The sequence below is a fragment of the Pelophylax lessonae genome (assembly GCF_965119305.1).
Source record: "Pelophylax lessonae genome assembly, chromosome: 3".
Classification (NCBI taxonomy): domain Eukaryota; kingdom Metazoa; phylum Chordata; class Amphibia; order Anura; family Ranidae; genus Pelophylax; species Pelophylax lessonae.
The window spans coordinates 373,975,003-373,999,863 of NC_138770.1; the positions used below are offsets into that span (position 1 = coordinate 373,975,003).

Sequence of the window (24,861 nt, forward strand, 5' to 3'; positions counted from 1 at the left end):
AGCCCATGATGGAACTCAAGGGCAATTTCTGTTCAACCCCCCGTTGAAGGAAGATCAAGACCGAGCCACCGAGAAAGAGCGAGGATGAATCTCAAGAGACTCACACCACGCAATGTAAATCTTCCACGTACGATGGTAGATCTTCCTAGAAGTAGATTTCCCAGCTTTTAACAGTGTTGGAATCACCGACTCAGATACACCTCTATCCATCAGCCCCTGGCGTTCAACAGCCAAGCCGTCAAAGCCAGGGACTGTAAAGCAGGATGGAAGATTGGTCCTTGGGACAACAGATTCTCCCTGAGAGGAAGCTTCCAAGGAACGTCGGTGACCAGCCGCACCAGATTGGCATACCAAGCCTGGCGAGGCCAGTCCAGAGCCACTAAGATGATGGGAATCCCTTCTGCCTCGATTCTGCATAGAAGTCTTGGTTTACTGACCCCACTGGGCCACCAGCACATCTGTGGCATCCGCCAGGGGATCCCTTGACCGAGCCACAAGCCTCTGCACCTTTCTGTTGAGCTGAGACGCCAACAGATCCACCTCAGGCATGCCCCACTGGAGACACAACTGATGAAACACTTCCGGATGAAGGGACCACTCCTCTTGGTCCAAAGCCTGCCGACTGAAGTAATCCGCCTGCCAATTTTCCAACCCGGAAATGTACGGCAGAGAGGCAGGAACGAACCGTTCGCCCCCCCTTAGAATGCCGGATACCTCCCAAGCCGCCAGGACACTTTTTGTGCCTCTTTGGTGATTGACATAAGCCATGGCTGTGGCATTGTCCAATTGAATGCGCACAGGACATTCCTGAAAACGATCCGTCCAATGGTCCAGGCACAGTCTGATCGCTCAGAGTTCCAAGACATTGATCAGCAATTTGGACTCTTCCAGTATCCAGATACCCTGAGCAGAATTTTGGCAGAGGACACCTTCCCAGCTGGACAGGCTGGCATCAGTTGTGAACACTGTCCAATACAAGCAGAGGAAGGAAGGATTTGCCCAGCCGAAGCGCTGGAGAGCGAATCCACCATATCAGGGACTCCTTCATTTCCCGGCTCAGCCGGATCTGGTTGTCCAGAGACTGCGGAGTCTTGTCCCATTTGGCCAGAATCTCCCTTTGCAGGGACCTCATATGGAACTGTGCAAACTGAACCGCCTCGAAGGTAGACACCATCAGGCCCAGCACCAACATGCAAGTCCAGACTATCTGCTGGACAGCAGGAGACGAATTGCAGCCTGCAATTTCTGGAGTTTGTCCAGAGGAAGGAGCACTCTGGCTAAGGCTGAGTCCAGAGTCAGACCCAGATAGACCAGTTTTGTGGACGGAACCAGAGTAGACTTCTGAAAATTCAGAATCCAGCCAATCTCTCTCAGAGTTTGTTTGGTGATTTCCAGGTTTTCCACCAGAGCAGTAGGAGACTCCGCTTGCAGAAGGAGGTCCTCCAAGTAGCCCAGTACCGCGATCCCCCATTGGCGTAGCGATGCTATAACCGAGGCTAACACTTTTGTTAAGACCCGAGGAGCAGAAGCGAGACCAAAGGGTAACGTCGCAAACTGATAATGCTCCTCTACCACGGCAAAGTGGAGGAAGTGCTGGTGACCAGCACATATTGGAATGTGAAGGTAAGCATCCTTGATGTCGATAGAGGCAAGAAAATCCCACTGAGATGCCACCACCCCGCAGAGATGCCACCACCGTGTGAATGGACTCCATCCTAAACTTCTGCACCCACACTAAGCAGTTTAGCGCCTTGAGGTCCAGCATTGGACGCACCTTGACCTACTTCCTGGGAACTGTAAACAGGTTTGAGTAAAAACCCTGAAAACGTTCCAAAGTCGGAACCGGGACAATCATCCCCTAAAGCAACAGGTCTTGTACTGCCCCAAGAAGACCCTGTAAATGGTCCAGGGACAGGCGCAAGTTGGAAGGAAAGAACCTTGCTGTGGGACAAGAGTGAAACTCGATCTTGAAGCTGGACCGAATGAATTTGTGGACCCACTTGTCTTGTACCAGGGAAGTCAACAGGTCCGGAAACCAACAAAGACGTCTCCCCACCCCCGATACTGGTGAGGGCGCACCTTCATGCTGAAGGAGTCTTGTCCGCAGGTCCGGAGAAGCGCGCTCTCGGCTTGCCAGACCAGAGGAGGTCCCCGAAAGGCTTTGAGCCCTTGTCAGTCGACCCAGAGGGACAAAAAAACTTCTTATGAGCCGAGAAGGAGGGCCCACGTCTATGACAAGGTTCCTTGCCCTTAGTAACCTACGGAAGAAAAGTACTCTTTCCCCCTGTGGGACCTTTATTGATGTCATCCAGGGTAGCCCCAAATAGGCGATCCCCTTGAAAGGGGAGATCAGGCAAGGCCTTTTGACTGACCAGCATTTAAACCAAAAGACGTCCCGAAGGAACACTGCAGAAACAGAGAGCCAAGCATCTAGGGGAGCAGCATCCAGAGAGGCATCCCAGATAAACTGTAGCCCCTGGACCAGCTGGTCCACCAGCTCAGCAAAGGCAGGAGGGAGCTGTTCTCCCTCCAGGTCACAGCGTAAAAGCTTAGACCACTTGGTCAGAGTTTGCGACACCAGGGCAATGGTAAATACCGGCCTCAGTGTTGAACCAGCCAGAGTGTACATATTTTGGGTCACAGTCTACGCCTTCCTGTCAGCCGGATCCTTAAAGGCCAGGGACTCTTCAACCGGAATCATGGTTGCCTTGTTCAATCTGGAAACTGGAGGGTCCACCACCGGTGGAACAGTCCACTTCTTAATAAGGGACTCCTCATAGGGGTAACCCCTAGTAAATCGCTTAGGGACCCCAAGGGGACGCTTTGGTCATCCCCACTCTTTAGCGACAATTCTGTCAAAATAGGCGGGGAAGGAAACACCTTTGCCACTCTGGATGGCTTGTGAGTGCCAAAGGGAATCTGCGCCTCCATCGCAGATGCGTCCTCCATCTTCAAGGTCTTACCCACAGATACAATCAGTACTTCCACCAGCTCATTTTTGTGCAAGGTTGCAGATGTGGAGGAATCATCCTCACTATCTGAGGATTCCAGGCAAGTGTTTGCAGACCCAAAAGGGTGACCCACGTCCACGGCGGCCGAATGAGATTCAGGATCTGATGAGACAGATGAGACAGGGGAACACGGGGGGGCACTTTTTGCTAGCCCTTCGCTCAAAAGCCACCTCCACCCGGGAGACAAAAGAACTCCAGGACTGCCGTCAGTGCATCGATGGACGGTTGGGACCCAGAGGGCCCCACAGCCTCAAAGAGGAGATCAGGTGGGGAGATGTGCTCCAAAGACTCCATGAGTAAACAGGGGGACCCCACAAAAAGTGTATAACACTGCAAAGGGACAACCCCCACCAAGCTGGAAGCACCACCCGGTCGCCAAGTAAAAAGCACCAAGTGATCCTCAGCAGAGGTAGAGAATCCCACCAGACTCACCACCCAGCAGAAAAAGGGAACCTGCAGCCACCAGGATAATCTACACTCCACGTGCGGCAATCAGGAAATGAAAAGATCCAGGAGTAAGCACCAGGGGATAAGGAGGGGCTCCCACCACCGAAATTGCCGTCCACAGGGTTCCACTGTCATGGCCACCGCTATTTTCAATGGCAAACCACTGCAAAATGGCCGCAGGACTACACAAACATGGCTGCCGTGCACACAAAAAAAACAGGCTACAGCAAAATGATGACCCCGCTCAGCACGAAGCTCCCAGGTACCCAGGAGGGATCCCTATGCCTCAAGGACAGGCCCAGGCAGGAGCACCCACCAGATACAACCCCCCTGCACAACCAATCGTCCAGCCACCAGCGGCACACCCCCCAGCCCCCATCGAGAGCATAGCACCCTGCTCCCACCCCGGGAGGTGGACCAGACCACCCACACAGCCCCTGGCATAAGTGGAGGGGGAGAGTAGGGTGGGGACAGATGAAAAGGGGGTGCCTGACCGGAAGGGGAACCCGGTGGTCCAACCATCCCAATGAGGGGCCCACGTCCATCCCTAAACCCTTCATGGGGAGAGGGGGGACAGCTACTCACCATACCAGGAATCAGGTGGGCACTGCTCCAGGCAGAACCCCTCGCCATCGAAATGGGGGAGCTGTGAGCCAGGAGGAACACTGCGACTCGGGCCGAGACCCAGTCGTATGCGATTTTGTGAGGTGTTTAACTTGCAGGCCAGCCCCCGTCCAGTGGGGCTATGTCGCGGCCGACCTGGCGCAGAGCTGAGGTCTGCCTGAACTTGCTGGCCAGACTGGGGTGACCACTGGATCTAGATTATCCAGCCCATCATCCAGACCGGCAGTTAATTGTAGATCTCACAGGAAAAAAACAGAAGAAAAAAATGATATCTAAAAAGAAAAAAATTGCCAGGATCCCAGCAAGTAACTTGGTCCTTACTCCTGACTAGGTAGAAAAAAAACTGAGTAACTATAGCAGGGAGAGGGAGTATACCCCCTAGGACTGCCCATAGGCATAGCCAGATTCTTTTTCTGCCTAGTGTCCTACTCCTGTAGGGGGCAGTATAACCCAATGGTTATGAGAATCAGGAGCTGTGCCTGTCAATGGTTGACGTGAGCACAAATTAATCTTGATTTCTAAACTCAATGTACCATTTTAACCCCTTGCCGACCGTCTAACGCAGATTTACTGTGACAGGTTGGCTCAGCTGCCCATAATCACGTAGATCTACGGGATTGTGTGCACGTGGTCTCAGCAGCATAGGTGGGCCACCGGAGCTGCGCTCCCACTGTGATTAGACACAGTGGGAGGCAGACCACGGGAGGAGCGGGCGCGATCACCGATGGCCTCCTGCGATCTTCGGCTAGACTGACAGGGGAGCCGTCTGGAATGTAAACAATGCAAGATGGCTCTCCTGTCAGAGAGGAAGGGAAAGATCATGTGATTCAGCTAAGCTGAATCACCGATCTCTCTGTGCCTCTGTTCAATCCATCCTCCACACAGTTAGAAAGCACATATAGGGAACGCATTTAACCCCTTGATCACCCCTAGTGTTAACCCCTTCCCTGCCAGTGTCATTTATACAGGAACAATGCATATTATTTAGCACTGATCACTGGATTAATGTCATTGGTCCCCAAAAAGTATCACTTAGTGTCAGATTTGTCAGCCGTGATGTCGCAGTCCCGATAAAAATCGCTGATCGCCGCCATTACTCATAAAAAAAAAAAATAAAAAGTCCAAAAATCTATCCCATAGTTTGTAAATGCTATAACTTTTGCGCAAACCAATTATTATATGCTTTTTGGGATTTTTTTTTTTTTACCAAAAATATGTAGCAGAATACAAATTGGTCTAAACTGATAAAAAAAATTAGATTTTTTAAAAATTTTTAACGGTAATGTTTTATAGCAAAAAGGAAAAAATATTTTTTTTTTTTCAAAATTGACGCTCTTTTTTTGTTTATAATGCAAAAAACTAAAGACCGCAGAGGTGATCAAATACCCCCAAAAGAAAGCTCTATTTGTGGGAAAAAAAGGACATCAATTTTTTAATGCATCGCACAACCGCGCAATTGTCAAGGCAACACAGTGCTGTGTCGCAAAAAATGGCCTGGTCATTAATGGGGTAAAACCTTCTGGAGCTGAAGTGGTTAAATTTCTTCGGTAATTTTGCCCCTAAATTTTGTCTACTTAGGTGACTATGTTAGCCAAAAAAGGGTAAAGGAAAAAGAGATGAGCACAATAGCAAATGATCTAGGTTGCCCCTGCTGTATTTTAGTAAAGTCCCCTTTTACTCCACTGCTCCACCAGCACATACTCTGTATACATTATATAAAAAAGGTATCGTCTTCAACCTAAACCTATAAATAAACACTAATTATTGCTCACTAATTAGAAAGTAGACCATATCCTCTCATGGCATCCACCTGTCAAATACCAGGGTTTCTACTGCCCACTAAGGGTCTGGTATTTTACAGTTGACAAGACATGAGGGTTTAATGCTAGGAGGGAGAAGCGGAATCAATGCCCTAATTATAGTTTGGGCGTAGGCATTAAGTGGCTTCACAGGGACACAGGGATCGATTTGAAGACTAGCACATGTGCTTGCAAGCATCATAAGATGCACTTTAGCACTGTGGTTACATTTGATACTTTTTAGGCCACATTAGGCTTACTATATTTATCTGTGTCTCTCAACAAACAAAGGTTTACAAACCTACTAAAAAGAAATGTGAAAAAAGTTATATATAGATATATATATATATCTATATATATATGCAATTTTTTAATTCCTATTTACAAAGCGTTCACTTATGAAGTGAAAAAACATAAAATATGGATATGAACAGAAGTATTATTACAATTGCTTACTTATAAGAGTTACCCTAAGATTAAAGTTCTTAAACATAATGTTGTTCTAAAGCACTTTCCCATTGATGTTTTTACCTTGGCTTGACAAACCTGGCTTTAATGGGAATCTTGCAATATGTGCTGGCCAGTACTTCGTCTGTTTATATACTTGTGATGAGGGACACAACCATTCTATCTGCATCCTTAGGGGGGCTACAGGATGTAGAAATATGTCTATACATCTTAGTCATTATTTATATACATATACATTTACAGTATATATATTTATATAAATATACACAAAAATGCATGTATCCATGAGCGATGAATATATACTGTATACCTGCCAGTTGGACTTCAACCAATCAGACAGGACATATATACATACGTTCATGGCCTCATGAGCAATCAGTTTCTTTGGATTTGCTTTGCATCTGATTATGCCCCTGATCACTGCATACGGGCACTGTAGCACACCTGTACAAGGTGTGAAGGTATCTACCCGATGGCACTGTTTTGCCTCCAGCTGAAGCAATTGTTCACTAAAATAATGATTTCATACTTGCTGATAATATTAATAGTAGTAATAATTGTATAATACTAATAGATTATAATTATAAATTATCTGTTGCTCCAAAAATTTCACAAGAATTGTTCCACTCTTCTCTTCCATAAATTAGTTGCAAAAAGGAAAAAACATTAATAATGTGTTCACCTTTTTTTTTTTTTTTGTTTTGTTTTTTTCATCACAAACCAAAAAAAAATGGTATAATGTATTATATATCTATCTATATAAATCTATCTTGATCTTTTCTTGCCATCGCAATGATTTCAATGATATATACCAAAAATGTCATGGTGAAAAATTATAGGGTAAAAATTCCTTCTGAAGTAAAAGGGGCATTCATCTTTGGGCTCTGCTATAATATCATTTATGGTGGATCTATCATTTTGTCCATTCAGAACATAGGGGGTTGATTTGCTAAAACTGGAGAGTGCAAAATCTGGAGCAGCTTTGCACAGAAACCAGAAATCAGCTTCCAGTTTGGTTTTGTTTTTTTGTCAAAGTTCCATTGAACAAGCTAAAGTTAGAAGCTGATTGACTACCATGCACAGCTGCACCAGACTTTGCACTCTCCAGTTTTAGTAAATAAACCCATAATATCATGTTTTATCTATAAAGTAAACACAATTCTGCAGTGAGAATAGTAAGACAAACCACATAAATAAAGTGAAAAAAAACCTATGTGAAAAAATAGTCCATTTAAAATGTGCATAGATGAAAGCAACAGTCCCAATCAAAAGTGACATCCACAGCTGTGTAATGAGGAGTGTGTCAGAAAGCTGCTATATTTACCATGTGTATGTAAAATGGACTGGTGCGCTGCTATGGCTAACTATTAAAGTGTGAAAACTCCACATAGATAAGGATAAAATATGTAAATGTGCAAATTGCTGCTCCTAACAAAAACAAGTACTCATAAACTTGAACAAACTACTAAATTTATTAATGTGAAAGTGGTGCGCTATTCAGTGTAAACCATGTGTACTGTTTTAATATGTTTTATATATAGTTTTAGTATGCCATTCAATAATCCTGTTCATATCATTAAAAGGACATAAATTGCCATGTGATGCATTTATAAACCATACAAAAAGTACCTAATATGCACCATATGCCAACAATATCCAAATCGATGTGAAAACAGTGGACTCATTATAGATATAAAAAGTTCTTCCAATACAAAAAATATTAATTCGTGAGTCTCGAAAACATGCAGTGCTTCTTCAGCAGACGTATCTGTGCTTAATGTGCAAAATCCATCCACCTACTATTCACCTTTGAGTGCAATGCGTGCTCACCTGGCAGCACAAAGGTATTGTGCAGTGTATATTAAAATTATCCCTTTTAATATTGTTTTAATATACACTGAACAATACTTATTTAATTTTAGTTAGATGGACTCTTGCCAGAATCTATGGACTATTACGGAGTCAGATAAACTTTCGGACACTCCTCAATACACAGCTGTGGAAGTCACTTTTGATTGAGACTGTTGCTTTCATCTATGCACATTTACACAGACTTATAATTTTTGAATATATATTTTTTTGACTATATATATATATATATATATATATATGTTCATTATATTGTTTTTTTTCATATTAGCATAGCAGAATCGTATTTATTTTGTTGAGTGCAGTGTGTCTGACTGTCTCTGCTGGCGGCTTACTTTGTATATAGCTGCGCGTTTTTCATTTTTTATGATTAAGGGTTTATCTATAGCCTACTCTTTCCTCTTGCTATACCTTTGTCCCTCCCCCCCACCCCTGGCATTGCAGACAGCTTGGTAAACGCAAGTATCAACAGGAGGGGAGCTGTTTTATGAAGAGAACCTGTCACTTTGCCATAATTATGAAAAGTAATGGGTTTACTTTTAAGAGCATGCTTATGTAGCATTCTTATACTCAGAATATTTAGGCATGTACTTTTTTGCCTAAGTGTCTAGAGTTATCCCAATACATGAAAGTAGCATTGGGGAAAAAATGCTAAAAAATATATCTTTTATATTTTTACCTATTTTCTTTTTTAATTACAATAAAATAATACTACATATTTAACATTTTCTTTAAACAAATGTCTATCTATTCCTTAACATCTAGGCATAATTTATTAGGGTAGACTACAAAAGAAAAAATGTTTATTTGCTTAAAACCAATTAATCTCCAAAACAAAGAAATTGCTCTGGACAAAAAAAAAAAAAAGAGTACTAAGTTAATGGATATAAAATAGACGATTGTGCATTATTGCTGATTTTTTCCTTTTAAACTTTAGTAAATTTTAAAGGAAACTATAATGATTTTATTTAAACCTGCTTGTTAATTATTTTGAAATGTTTTAAAGTATATAAACTGATTTTCAATATTACCGTAAAAATGTTATAAAATTGCTGTTTTACCAATAAAGGAATACTACATGGAGCATTAATGACATTTGGATTGCAAGGTATTCTGGGTTTTCCTATTAGAAATGGTACATGCGCATTAGTTAACTGCTCCAGTCTAACTAAAAACCCAGAGAGATACCTTCCTCCTCTGGCACATTAAGCTGTGTGTGTGTTGCCAATAGCAGGTGACCAAATTGCCCTGGTTACTTAGGTCATTTCTAGCATATAAGTAAAATCTTTTTGCAGATTTTAACAGAAAAATCTGATTCTGAACATCAGAATCAAGTTTTGCCAGCTGTCTGTGATAAAAAAAATATATAATAACATGCAACATTTGATTAACCCAACTTAAAATAATGTGTCCCCCAAAAAAAATAAATAAAATACAGTAAAACCTTGGTTTGAGAGTAACTTGGTTTAAGAGCGCTTTGCAAGACAAGCAAAATTTTCAAATAAATTTTGACTTGGTTTACAAGCGATGTCTTGATATACAAGTAGCCTCAAGTCACAGCTGAGTATAAAAGAGAAGAGAGGCGCCTCTAAGTGTAGCAATATGGTTAAATTTAATGAAGGTTCAACATTTAGCAACTCACATGGTTGATGATTGGAACAGACACATCTAAGTATGCAGGCATCCAGGCTAAAGCTGTCCACATAGACCATCCTCCTCACCGCCATCTACGTCATCCCTTCCATGCTGCCCCTCGCTTTCAGATCCCTTTACTGCAGGGTGGTCTTCCCGGTCAGGATTACAGACTGGCAGCCGGTGGTGCAGAAGATGGTCCATGTGGACAGCTTTACCCCGGATGCCTGCATACTTAGATGTGCCTGTTTTATTCATCAACCATGTGAGTTGCTAAATGTTGTACCTTTATTAAATGGAACCATATTGCTACACTTAGAGGCGCCTTTCTTCTCTTTGATACTCTGTAGCTCCTACTGGATTTTGCTTCTAATCCCCTTGTGGAAGCGGCTATTTGTGGATGGACATTTTATGGTTATATAACCTATCGCAATGCTATAATCTTTTTATATGGACTATAAACTGAAGGATTTATGAATAAATGGTTGTGGAACGAATCATCTGAGTTTCCATTATTTCTTATGGGGAAATTCGCTTTGATATAAGAGTGCTTTGGATTACAAGCATGCTTCCGGAACGAATTATGCTCGCAATCCAAGGTTTTACTGTATATAAAAAACACCATACAGTATATTAATTTAAAAATGTTATACTTTGACAAATATAAGAATAAAAGTGTTTACCTACTGTATAATAAATAAAATAAAAAAAAATCAAATGTTTTACATAATTGACTGATTGTATTGTAGGCCATGTAATGTTATGTAATGCAGTATTATTTGTACTGCTTACTGCCCATTCCGATTAGACTTGCTGAGGGCATTTTACCCATACTATAAAAATATGTTGTATCCCATTATTTCTGTTGATACCGTCAAGAGTCTGTAAAATGACTTTCGGGCACTGTCACAGCATGCTTTTCTTGAAATACTGATCCAGCTGGGCAGAACCATTTCATACTATCACACTTGATTTCCAAATAAAAGGCTGTTCCTGGGTGGTCCCATAAAAAGAAACACAAATAATCCTTCAACAGACTACATCATACTTCCAAAAATATATTTACAGTCTATTACAAAGATTACAAATGGAAGTGTCTATGAAATGGAAATATTGTAAATGCGATTTAGTATTTTCTTTTTAAGAAAACATCTTAGAAATGATCTTTTTTTTCTAACAATCAAATAAATAAAATGGCATAAAATAACAATGTACAGAGATCTGAATGAGTGTAAAGTAACAGAAGTAGAAGAGATAATTGTTTGTGTTTTCTGCAGCCATCTTTGGTCCTATATGGTAAAATACATAATGTAGCATTGAAATACCTGTTTTTGTGATCCTCTGCAAGTAAAATAGAAAAATATAGTGCATTTTCAACATATTCAGAGCTCACTACAGAGAAATGTGTGTACAAAACAAGACAGTATAAATAAAATTTACACACTTTACACTGAAACATTTACAATTTCTGTGGATGCCCACATAATCAAAGAAGACCAATTACTGATCCCTGGGATCTTTCTTTAAGCAACCCAAATCTTTTCGGAAGGACAGGATTCTACATGATGGGTCATCCACCATCTAACATATTTTACAAATATATCTCTTACTCTAAAGATATGCACAGAGGGAATATCTAGAAAGACACAATTCATTATTGCTTCTGGTAGACAGAAAAAGACGAAAATTGCTCTCGTCTGATAGTTACCTACTTAAAAAACAAAAGTACTAACCTATTTAACATGTGATGCAGTTTAAGGGGCTGGTTTACTATTGTAGTACATTTTGCTTCAGTATGTATTTACTTTAAATACCCAACCAGGTTTGTGGGAGTTTAAAAAGGTTGGACATTTCCCTGAACCCGATTAGATATTTGAAAAAAAAAAAAAAAAACACTAAAAATGACTAATTTAGTTAACCAGTCCTAAAGTGTGGGTGTTTTAACATGTCAAACTCTTTAAAACATAAGAGCTACCCTTTTCACCCTGATATATATAAATACAAAATCTAAAACCATACAATCAAATAGGAATTGCATTCAACAAGATCTTGTACAAAATATAATTTGGCTATTTCAAATTGTTGTAAAAAGGAAAGAAAAAAAAAAGCTGATTTCTCAGTCACCTTGCAGTTATCGCAGGCAGTGAAAGGTTTAGACAGTGACTTTATCACAATAGTCTTTTTTTTATTAAAATTGACATTCGCATAGGGAAGGCTTGATACTTTACAGTACTGTTTCTTGTATGTATTTTAGGAGACCCTGTTTTTCAGAGAATTAAATAACTCTCAATTTAGCAATTTATAAATCACATAATGTTTTCACTGTGTACGCTGTATCAAAGGTGCCATGGCCGCACTGAGTGCCATTATTGCTTTGTATTCAGCAAGTCTTTAGAAAATATCTAAAAATAAACAGTTATTAACCTGCAGATTTTACTCACCAGCTGATGATTTACCAACATCTACATAGATATCTAAGATGCCTAAATAACAGCATTCGAAATATAACTTGTAATCATGCCAAAGTCTCCTAATCTGTGTGCAATTCAACATATTTACCCTCAAAAGAAAATCTAAGGAGAATAACACATTAAAAAATAAGGTTATATCATAAAACACAGCTTAAGGAAAATAGTTTGCCGTATTTACCAACAATCTTGAGATTTTGTCCAACAAATATATTCTTTTTCAAAATTATTTATGTACAGTACATTTGAAAAAAGTTCATTGGGCAAAAAGGAGGTTAGAGAGCTCTATTTTGTTGTTTTTGATCAGGTAGTACTTTGTTATTACTGCTGTTTTCCTTGCCACATAGTTTTGATCCAATTTCTCACTCAGGTAAGGTCCGGTGGCACTTAGGAGTTCAAGTCTGTAGGTGCTTGAGGATCTAGTTGGTTTTCATCTACTGCAGAAAGCCGTAGTACAGAAGGCTCAGTAAACTGAGCATATTCTAGCAGCAGTTATTGTATAGTGAAGGCCAGTGCTGTTATCTCATAGTCCTTCCTCCCTCTTTAGGGAGGGCTGTCTATCACACCTGTATCCCTGTTCCATGAAGGTGTAACATTTGTGCTCTCATAGTCTGAATACTGCTCATTATCTTCTTTTGGTGGCCGACCAATGAAATTCCTAAGCTCATGACATCACTGTGGAGAGAAATATAGCTTTAGGGCCTCTTTTAGATATGAAGTGTTAAAAAAAAAAAAAACAAATAAACACACTGTATCACAAAAAGTCTGGTAATGGGAATTCCTTGCCGGTGGCTCCAGGGCACAGGCTCTATCTGGACCTTTTAGAGCCTGTGTCAGTGGGCTTTGGACTCAAAGGGCAAATGCAGCTTGCTTTTTTTTTTTTCAAAACAGTGAGGTTTATTGAAATTTTGGTACAATACAAAAATAAACCGTGCATTGAAACTGCAATCAGGTTCATAACACATTGGGGTACAAAAATACAAATATACAAAATGATCAGCACCGAGAGACAGAACAGACATAGTAAAAAACAAAACAGTAGTCAGTGGCTCTCCGTCGATCCAACCCTCGAACAGAAAATATTGATTTACCAGGGGCGGTCAACATAGAATAGTTACCCACTGCATTACCGAGCCGTATCAGGGCACTGCACCCATTTGTCCCAAATCTTGTTGAACTTCTGAGGGCACCCCCTATGTTTATATAAAAGTTTATGAAATGGGATGACACTATTAACCTCCTTAATCCACAAACCTAGAGTAGGAGGAGTAGGTCTCATCCACCTCCTGGCTATCAGTTTACGTACTATAAACAAAGTTTCCTGAAGAAATATGACAGTGGATTTGGGCATTTCTCCATCTGGGTAAACCCCCAGGAGACACTCCTTAGGGGAGAGTTGCAGAGGAGACCCCATCTTGTCATGGAGGAATGTGACTACTTGTTGCCATAAAGTCTGTAATTGGGGACAGCTCCACAAGAGATGAAAGAAGGAGGCGTCAGGGTCTCCACACATAGGACAAGAAGGGACCAAGTCAGGGTGATATTTGGACAGTCTAAGTGGGGTGAGATAAGCCTGGTGTATTATAAAGGTCTGAGTTAGGCGATCCGACAGTTTTGGCGACACTCTGCGGCACGTCTCCAGGGCATCCTCCCATTCCTCATCCTCCATGGCCCCCACACTGCGCTCCCAGCGGGTCTTAAGTGCAAAAGCCAAGGTGGCCGAGGAAGGTGTGTGAAGTTCAGAGTAGAACATGGAAATAAGGTGACTGGGTGCTGTACTTTTAACAATCTCAAGGGTGGTAACCGACTCTAGCTCAGGAGGGCCATCAGGGAATTGAGATCTATAGGCATGGGAGAGCTGTAAGTATCTGTAGTGCATGGGGCCCTGGATCGCAAACTGGTCCTGCAAGGCCTCGTAAGACCGCAGACCAGTGGTCGTGGAGATATGGCTAAGGAGAAGAATACCCCTCCCGCTCCATATCGACAGGTCAGGGATGGAAAGGAACTCGCGTAATGCGCTGTTATGCCACAGAGGGGTGAATGTGTGAAATGGAGGGCACCGAAGCCTGGACGCTACCACCTCCCAGATCCGACAATAGTGGTATAGAAGAGATCTGGGGCACAAGGGCTCCGGCGAGCCCCTGACACCCCTAAGGATAACTAGGAGGGGGTCCCCGAGGGGATGAGCCCACCCAGGGCAGAGCAGGGTCAAAAAACGTTCTCTATCCGTTTTATCTATGTGAAAGAACTGGGACAACTGAGCTGCCAGATAGTACAGATTAAAATCCGGCAGGGCCAATCCCCCTAGGTTTGTAGGATTTTTGAGTTTGCGCCAGGAGATCTTGTGCCGGTTAGCACCCCAAACAAAGGTCTTGAGGAGTGATTCCATCTGCTTAAACAGCTTGAGTGGCAGGTAAATAGGAGAGTGCCATACAACATAAAGTATTTTGGGAAGGAGAATCATTTTAATTAAATTGACTCTACCCATCACTCCCAGAGGTAATTTGGACCATACTTGAATTTTAGCCTTAAGCAGAGGGAACAGGGGTTGAACGTTATCCGGGACATAATCTGCTGAGTTAGCTGTCACTTGAATCCCTAAGTATTTAATGCGGGATACACATTGTAGGGCTGGGCTTGCGGGGGTGATTGCCTGTGGGCTCTCGTCAAGCGGGAGAATTTGTGACTTATCCCAGTTTATCTGAAAACCGGAGAATCGTCCATACCGTTCAATTAAAGAAAGGGCCGTGAGTAGGGATTCCCGAGAGTCTTCCAAATATAACAAAGTGTCATCTGCATACATGCTGATCTTCTCCTCCAACGGTCCCTTACGTAGACCTCGAATCCCGGGATGTGCTCTAATGGCCATCGCCAGAGGTTCCGCGGCCAGGGCATACAGCAGGGGGGAGAGGGGGCACCCCTGTCGAGTGCCACGGGATAAAGGGAAGGCGGTCGACTGCCAGCCATTTGCCAGGACCCTAGCTACCGGGGCGCTATATAGAAGTTTGACCCACTTAATAAAATTAGGTCCAAAGCCGTACCGGTCCAGACAGGTCCACAGAAACGGCCACTCTACCGAATCAAATGCTTTAGCCGTGTCCAATGAGACCACCACCCTGCCACCCATTCCGTCGTGCCGTGCCTGGAGATTCATAAATAACCGGCGAAGGTTAAATGAGGTGTTCCTCCCAGGCATGAACCCGGCCTGGTCCGAGTGTATGAGTGAAAGGATCACCTTGTTAAGGCGGAGGGATAAAATTTTCGCAAGGATTTTAGTGTCTACTGGGAGCAAAGAGATGGGACGGTAAGACTCTGGGGCGTGTACATCCTTGCCCGGCTTGGGAATGAGCACAATTAGCGCCTCCCGCATAGAAGGGGGTAGGGTTGCATCTTTGAATAGAGATTGAAACAAAGCCAATAATTTAGGAGAAAGGAGTTCCGAATATTGGGAGAAAAATTCAATCGGGAGGCCGTCCAGGCCGGGGGCCTTAGACCTAGGGAACTTGGACACGGCTGCTGCAATCTCTTCCACAGAGATGGGTGCCTCGAGGGTCGCCAACTGGTCGGGTGTCAAAGTGGGAAAGTCAACAGAGTCCAAAAAGTCGTGCATGTCAGTGCAGTCAGCGGGAGCCCTAGAGGTGTAAAGAGTACTAAAAAATGAGCGGAAACACTGTGTCACCGCAGCAGGATCAGCGATCTCATTACCCAGGATGCAGCTTGCTTTTGACAGTTTAAAATGCTTCTGAAATCATTCAAAAATCATTGACAGTTTAATTTGATTTCCCCCTGCATTTGACCTGCTACAAGCTGCTTTTGAGTTTCTGTAGTCTTGTATTGGAAGAGAATCTGAAGTGAACAAAAGCCCACCAAAATAGCCAAAGGAACTCTGAATTATGGTTTAGGAAACGCGTATATATATATATATATATATATATATATATATATATACATATAAAATGGACTGAGAGGAACCTGCATGATTATTAGTAAATACAAATACATGTCTAAATTGCAACTGCCATCTAACAACTAAACAGTTGTTTAAACACTCATTACCTTGTACAACGTAGTATTTTTACTTTATTTTTAGTAAATGATATAGATAGTGTTTAGCAATTCCCATTAATTTGATTGCATTGAATGACATTATATTTATTGCACAGTACAGAATACTGTTAGGCAGGCCATATGTTTGTGGAATTGTGCTCAAAAAAATATTCCTTTAAGAATGCTCGTTTGGCTTTATAATTATTAGGTCAACCTGAGGTTCGTTAACTATTGCAGTGATGAAAAAAATTTGAAAGAACAGGATCGAAAATTTTTCTCAAACAAATGTCAACAGTGTGTGTGGTTTTCCTTCAGAAAAGTCAATTCTTTTCAAAACTGAATGTTGAAAAAAATATATATATATTTTTTAGAACATTCGTTTAGTCATCCAAAGTACTGAAAATGTTCATACAAATGTTTGTAAGAACATTTATATGAACTATCATTCGAATATCTACTAGTGTATGGCCAGCTTTACTGTCCACCAAAACACTAGATTAGATTTGTTTATTAAAGTGGTTGTAAAGGTAGAAAGTTTTCCACTTTAATGCACAGAATGCAAAAAACCTTCTTTGTGCAGCTTCCCACTAGCTCCCCTTATAATTACCTGAGCCCATTCTTGATCCATCACTGTGCTTGAGAGCCACGTCTCTCTGCTCTCTCTCCTCACAGGACAGACTGATAACAGAGGAAGCCATGGGCTCCTGCTGCTGTCAATCATATCCTGTGATGAGGGACTGGGTGGGTGAGAGGGGCTGAACCACACAGTCTGTGTCAATGGACACAGACAGCGTGACTCAGAATCGAGCCCACAGATGTGCCACAGAAGGAAACGCCTTCCTATGGTGACACACAAAGAAGAGGAGACTCTAAGAGCACCGATGGGGGACCCGAGATGAGGAGAATCTGGACTGCTCTTTGCAAAACCATTGCACAGAGCAGCTAAATATAACATGTTTGTTATTAAAGAAAAAAAAAAAAAGCATTTATATTTACTTTAACCATTACATTAAGCTTACTTGATAGTCATCCTGGCCACAGCATCAAGGGAATTATATCCTGCTGAACTGAAATTCTCCTTATATCGTTCCATCTTAATAGCTTCTAGCCACTCTCCAACGGAGCAGAATGTTGAGAAATCAAGGGTGTTTTGGTCCAATAGTGGGCTTACAGGCCTAAACATAATTGAAAAAACAAAAAAAGAATGTCAGTAATTCATGTTAATCCACTTCATAGTGATGTTCTTATTGAAATGTAATTCATTAAAAATGGTTGGTTAGGGGTGTAAGTCTTAATCTAAAATGGTACTATGTATGCAGTCACACCCATTCTATGATATTGGGTAAAAGACTGGCATGTTTGCCACTTGCTGGTGGTACAGTGGATGATTTTACCACTGCTCTGGAACAGTAATAGCATCTAACTCAAAGCTTTCTAGGAAAATGTATCTTTTGTCCCGCCTGCCTCTCTTGTGTGAGTTGTGATGTTTAATGGCATTACACAGAAAAAGGCAAGAAAGGATCAAGCTCACTCTGCAGTAAAATAACGACATTACTGCTACAATATGTGGCAGGAGTAGCGTTTTACACTGTCGTACAAATTAGGTTAATAGGCAGTTTCTGAGATATTAGCATCTTTTACATGCACGCCTTTCTCACACAGAAGTCTCTACATGCCATGTTAGGGTACCTAACATGGCATCTCTTATACATTAACGTGTCTTGCATGACCATCTCCCTTACATGTCAGTCCTTCTGGCAACATGGTAGTATATATGACAATATGGCAGTCTATCTGATAACACAGCAGTCTATCTGTTAACACAGCAGTCTATCTGTTAACACAGCAGTCTATCTGATAACACAGCAGTCTATCTGATAACACAGCAGTCTATCTGATAACACAGCAGTCTATCTGATAACACAGCAGTCTATCTGATAACACAGCAGTCTATCTGATAACACAGCAGTCTATCTGATAACACAGCAGTCTATCTGATAACACAGCAATCTATCTGATAACACAGCAATCTATCTGATAACACAGCAATCTATCTGATAACACAGCAGTCTCTCTGGTAACACAGCAGTCTCTCTGGTAACACAGCAGTCTCTCTGGTAACACAGCAGTCTCTCTGGTAACACAGCAGTCTCTCTGATAACACAGCAGTCTCTCTGATAACACAGCAGTCTCTCTGATAACACAGCAGTCTCTCTGATAACACAGCAGTCGATCTGATAACACAGCAATCTATCTGATAACACAGCAATCTATCTGATAACACAGCAGTCTATCTGATAACACAGCAGTCTATCTGATAACACAGCAGTCTATCTGATAACACAGCAATCTATCTGATAACACAGCAATCTATCTGATAATACAGCAGTCTATCTGATAACACTGCCATCTATATGATAACACAGCAGTATATCTGATAACACAGCAGTCTATCTGATAACACTGCCATCTATCTGATAACACAGCAGTCTATCTGATAACACTGCCATCTATCTGATAACACAGCAATCTATCTGATAACACAGCAGTCTATCTGATAACACAGCAATCTATCTGATAACACAGCAATCTATCTGATAACACAGCAGTCTATCTGATAACACAGCAATCTATCTGATAACACAGCAATCTATCTGATAACACAGCAGTCTATCTGATAACACAGCAATCTATCTGATAACACAGCAATCTATCTGATAACACAGCAATCTATCTGATAACACAGCAATCTATCTGATAACACAGCAGTCTATCTGATAACACAGCAATCTATCTGATAACACAGCAGTCTATCTGATAACACAGCAATCTATCTGATAACACAGCAGTCTATCTGATAACATAGCAGAACTGGGGACAAACTTAAGTACTGGTATTTGTGCAATTAGGGGCAAAAAAATTTCCTTGAGATTTTCTAGTTCTTTAACCACTTCTGGATGGGAAGATTTTCCCCCTTAATGACCAGGCCATATTTTGTGATTCGGCACTGCCTTACTTTAAGGGAAAATTTCGCGGTCGTACGACGCTGTACCTAAATAAAATTGATGTCCTTTTTTTCCCACAAATAGCTGCAGGCGTGTGACCGGTGTAGGTCTACGTCGGTTTGCGCAGGAGAGCCACCCTGCCGCAGTAAAAAGGCGGCGGGTGGTCGCCGACAGGTTAACATGTGTGGCTCCAGACATCTATTTGGCAAGTCATGTCCCTTTGATTTTATACCTATTTATAAATAAAACACACCCGTTTTTACAAAGTTTTAACTTTTTCATTCTTACTTAGCTCCAACTATTTGCATGTTTATGACCTAAACAACTGCAAGCATATAATATCAGAGTTGCTGTAATAAGAAGATAACACATATGTTCTACAGTTTTTGCTGCTTGCAATATTAAAGCAGTATTAAACAAAAAACAAAAAATTAAATATATTGCATTTTACTAATCCTTAGATGTGGTGGCTGCATTTGTTTTCTTATTTATGCTTATTTTCTTTATTGCACCTGTTGATCCAGCCAGTAACACACTTCTTGTCTTAGGCAGCACACAGATGAAGTGGCCAATTCCCCTATACATTCATTTGATGTGAAAGAGGGAGTCCTCCAAACTGAACATTTATATTATCCCAGAGGAGAGACTTCCCTGCCATCAGAATACACTGATCAGCACTGCCACCTTTAGCCTGCAATGCTGATCGAGTGGGAAAAACCTGACAGGCTGGTTGTACAGAAGTCAATTCGTAGAACAACTTCTGAAAAATCAAAGTGCCCCATACATGCACTGAAATTCGGCTAGTCCCTGCTGAACTGGCTGAATTTTGATCCATGTTTGGCTGGCTTTAGGGTGCCTGCATTCTAAATGAAGTAGTAAAACAGACAACTTTGACAGCAGTTGACAGGGGAATTCCTCATGCTGCACTATTGTATTCTGACAGCGGGAGGTTTCCCAGCAGTCAGAATAGAATGATTACTGGCGGCCGCTATAGCGGCCACCAGTGCTAGAATGACAAAACCTGACAGGCTGGCTGTACTGAAATTGATCAATGGATTTCCTTCAGTACAAAGGTTGCCCATTTCCTGCTGAAGCGTACAAATTTTGATCCGTCTATGGCCGGCTTAACACATTGAAGCTGAACTCCAGCTAACAAATTTTTAAGCAGTTACAGAAACATTTTTTTTATTTTGGGATAAATGTGTAGCTCCCTCCTAGGTAGGTGCTAGGAAAAATCATATATGTGGCCCTGTCTGCATATCAGGGGGGCCTGATCATTTAGTTAGGCTGTCACATGTTTCTAGGTGTGATCTGTTGAGTCCCCACTGTTTCCAATGAGGGCTCTTATTGGACAGTGGAGGAAACCTGGCCAATAGCACACCAGGGCTTATAGCTGTCTCAGTGGGCGGAGTTTGCCATAATGCACCCTGGGATGAGTTATAGGTCTGAGGGGAGCATGTGACAGGGGGTTTTTTGGCAGGAAGCAGAGTCCCAGGAGGAGGCCGACGGCTGTGTCTCCTCCTGTCAGAGCAAGTGAGGGTGTCCTGGGCAGTCAGCCCACAGGACTGGAGATTGAGCTGGGCTGCAGGAAGGATCCAGAGTGCTGTGGACCGGGTGGAGCTGCTGGCCAGAAGTTTCCAGGAAAAACACTGATGTGAGTACTCCTAAACTGCCCAGGGGTCTGCCTAGGAGAGGGGGCCACTCCAGAAGGTCAAAGGGATCCAGGAGCCAGCTAACCAGTAGTTGCGATTGAGAAAGGGGGTGCCAGTGTCTAAGCCCTGAAGATTAGTCAGAGAAAAGAGGGTGCTGGTGCGGGCCCTGAAGTGTTCAGCAGTGCAGCAGTGTATTCAAATAGCTACCTCAGCAGGAGTGCTTAGGGGGAGCTTTAAAGAGGACTTCTTTAGTGAGAAAGCAGTCTCAAGTCAAGTCAGCGTTAGCAGGCATTCGGCCAGTGTTAACCAGCGTCAAGTCAGCGTTAACAGTATTGTTCAAGTGTCTCAGTTTAATGAGCCTAGTTTAGTTCAAGGAGTATCCCACTCATCCCTTCTCCTATCCAAGTTACCAAATAAATACAAAAAACCCAAAGATACTGGACTGGTCATTGTCTCAGTGCTCACACTTGGAGAAACATACTCAAAGGTACTTCTGCTGCACCCGGTGACCCAGGGGGAACCCATATCCAGCAAAACGGCTGGGAATTGTGCTACAAATGTTTTACAGAAATGAATAAAAGCTGACTGTTTTAAGTACCTCTGTCAACATTAAATTATTGGTTTCAACCCTTTACTTGGATAGCATGATCTGAAGTAAAAAGTTGAAAAATAACAGACTTACTGGCTGGATGACCAGGTAAAAGGAAGCATAAAAAAGAAAACAAATGCACCCACCACATGTAAGAATCAATTAACTTAAATTTTACACATTTTTGTTTTTAGGTTGAATACCACTTTAAGTTCAGTTCAAGATTTCTTAAAAAAATACAAACACTATTAATCAGCAAATGTGTAAATCATCACTCATGTAATAATATTTGAAAAAGCACTTCAGTTTAATGAAAACATAAATTATTGTTTTAAAATTAGAAACTGCTGGACTGAATATGTGAAAATTCTTTCTTTGTATGAAGAGAACTGCTAATCCTTTAGATGATATAGATTTGGGTGGAAGCCAAGTTACCAGTATGTTTGTGGCTTGTGACTTTAGTACATGGGTACATTGTGATTTGTAGTACATAGAGGAAGCCTATGCAAAGAGAAGAAATACAAATATGCACTCTATGTCTACTGCATATCTGACATTAAAACCCAGGGGTCCAACTTTTCAGGGTTAAAAAGACACCCCACACACCATCCATTGCGGACACACACTGCTTGCATTATTTAAAACTTCTCGTGGATATGACTACTTTTCCTCAGCAAGCATTGCGGTTTAGCCAAAATTGAGTTATTTTTCTAGCTAATTTACTTATTTAGCTTGTATAAGTCATTAGTATAGATATGATTATTATATATATCATTATCTATAATAGTCATTAGTATAGATATGAATATTTTAACTAACAGTTTATGTGTTACAAATTTTATATTGTTAGCTAGTGGCACGGAATACAAATCCTACATGATACGCACATGATACAAATTGCTAGAAAGTGTAAATCTCATACTGAAAAATTAAATGTACTTTTAGGCAAGTTTGTTGGCCTGAAATAGTTTAGTAATTAAGATAAAAAGGTTAAATAAAATACATTACCTTCTTTCTGTTAAAACTGACCAGTCTTTAAAGTTGTGTTGCCATTGTTTAAATCCTGTAGCTGCATGTCCTGACTGGTGACTGTACCCAGTGTGCCAATAGTATATGGGAGAGGAGATCTTTGTTAGGTTGGTCTATTAAGAATTTTGCTCGGGATATTTTGGTTACGCATAGGAAACTCCTTTAGACATTTTGGTATTCAAATATTTATGTGTATTTAAAGTGGTTCTAAAGCCTTACGTTTTTTTTACTCTTAAGTGACTGTAAAGTCTTGTTTTAAAAAAAAACAAGACATGTAATACTTACCTCCTCTGTGCAGTTGGTTTTGCACAGAGCAGCCCAGATCCTCCTCTTCTCTGGTCCCTTTTTGCTGCTCTTGGCCCCTCCTATCTATTGAGTGCCCCCACAGCAAGCAGCTTGCTATGGGGGCACCCGAGCCAAGCTGCAGCTCTGTGTCCATTGAGACACGGAGCTGCCATTCGGCCCTCCCCCCTCTCTCTCCTGATTGGCTGACTTTGATTGACAGCCGCGGCAGCCAATGGCGCCCCGGCTGTATCTCAGCCAATCAGGGGGGGGGGGAGTCCCGGACTGCCGAGGGACTCCTGGACAACGCTGGAGAGAGAGGGAGCTCAGGTAGGATAAAATATCGTTTGTCTTTACAACTCCTTTAATGTACTTTATGCATTAAAGAGGAAGTAAGCTTCCATCTCTAAATTTTACTTATAGGTAAGCTTGTAATAAATTTATAGGAGTAAATGCATTGTACATGCAGCCAGTGAAATCACTGGTGCATGCGCTCTAAAGGAACAGCCACCTTCAGAGCCCTGTGCCCTTAACGGCATCTCTCACATGCACTGGCCATTCACAAAGCTGGAGTCCCGGAAACCTGGAAGCAAGGTGAGTGAACATGGAAACGGCCTCCAGCAATGACATTGCATCGCTGTAATGCTTTGTTTTGAGGGAAGTTTTATAAAATGTTCTAATATACAATGTATACTAGCACATTATGCCTTTACCTTGCAGGTAAGAAAAAAACGCTTAGGCCACTTTCACACTTGTGCGACTTGTCCTGCGATTTGTCCATGCGACTACAAAGTCGCATGACAAGTCGTACCCCATGATCTCCAATAAATACCGTTCATATATGTACGACTTCAAGTCGCAACAACTTCAAAGTAGTCCCTGCACTACTTTGGGCCGATTTTAATGTGTTTTGAGGTCCAGAGACATAGGCATTGCTTCAAGTCCAGTGAAAATTGCGTGAACTTTTAGGTCACATAAGTGTGAAAGGGGCCTTACAACCGCATTAAGATAAAATACCTTCTGAGCCAGGTCTTCCCCCAAACCTCCCCTTATACTTACCTGATCCCATTATTCAATCCAGTAATGTGCATGAGAGCAGAGGCATTCCTGGGTCTCTTTCTCCTCACTGGGTAACACAGCAGCGGGAGCCATTAGCTCCTCCTGCTGTCAATCACAGCCAGCGAGCCAATGAGGAGAGAGCAGGGGATGGGGCTGAGCTGCGACCTGTGTGTATTGGCTCAAGCCTGCTCGAGTGCCCCTATAGAAAGAAGCTTGCTATTTGGGGCACCCAGCAGGGGTAATGAACCAGGACCACGGGCGGGGGACTGAAAAAGAAGAGCACAGAGCAGGTAAGTATGACATGTTTTTTTTTTTTTTAATAAAATAATACCTTTAGAATCACTTTAAGGATTGCTTGATTTTATAGCTACATCATTGATTTACAGACTAACATAGTCACTATTGAAAAAACTTCAGCATGATGGGAGTGTGAGGGTTTATATCTGGCTAACAGCTTGTTTGCTAGTGTACAATCTCCTGTAAGCAAAGGTATAACTCTTTTGTATCAGAGTTAACTGTGTGTCCCCCTAATGAATGATAAAGAAATATATATATATATATATATATAAACAGTGCTAAATACCAAAGAACATATACTTTTGTTCAGTCAGTGTTGTCATTTTGGCTGTGAAGCACATATAAGAGGCTGATATCAAAATGTATATATTTCTGATTCATTAAATAACTCGTAGACAGAGTGTTTTTAAAAGCAGTGTTTTTTTTTTAAGGAAACAGTCTAAACAGTCTAAAATTAGGGTCAGCAACCTGTAGATTGCGAACTACCAGTAGATTGCGGCCAGGTGACTGGTAGATCACAGTCTGGCTTTGCTGACCCGCCATCCAAGAGCATCAAACAGAGTGTAATGCAGAGGGACTACTT

General features: G+C 41.8%; 1 protein-coding gene across 9 annotated transcripts in view; it reads right to left on the reverse strand.

The window, feature by feature from the left end:
* Window positions 1-11,729: 11,729 nt before the first annotated feature.
* Window positions 11,730-24,861, reverse strand: part of EPHA7 (EPH receptor A7) — a 275,589-nt gene continuing 262,457 nt past the window's right edge. For all 9 annotated transcript variants that reach the window (XM_082251257.1, XM_082251256.1, XM_082251253.1 and 6 more), the window contains 2 exons: window positions 17,385-17,540; window positions 11,730-12,993 (listed from right to left, as the gene is read on the reverse strand). In XM_082251257.1, coding sequence (XP_082107383.1) covers window positions 12,879-12,993; window positions 17,385-17,540 — 271 coding nt within the window. In that variant the 3' untranslated portion in view covers window positions 11,730-12,878. The remainder of the gene's footprint in view (window positions 12,994-17,384; window positions 17,541-24,861) is intronic.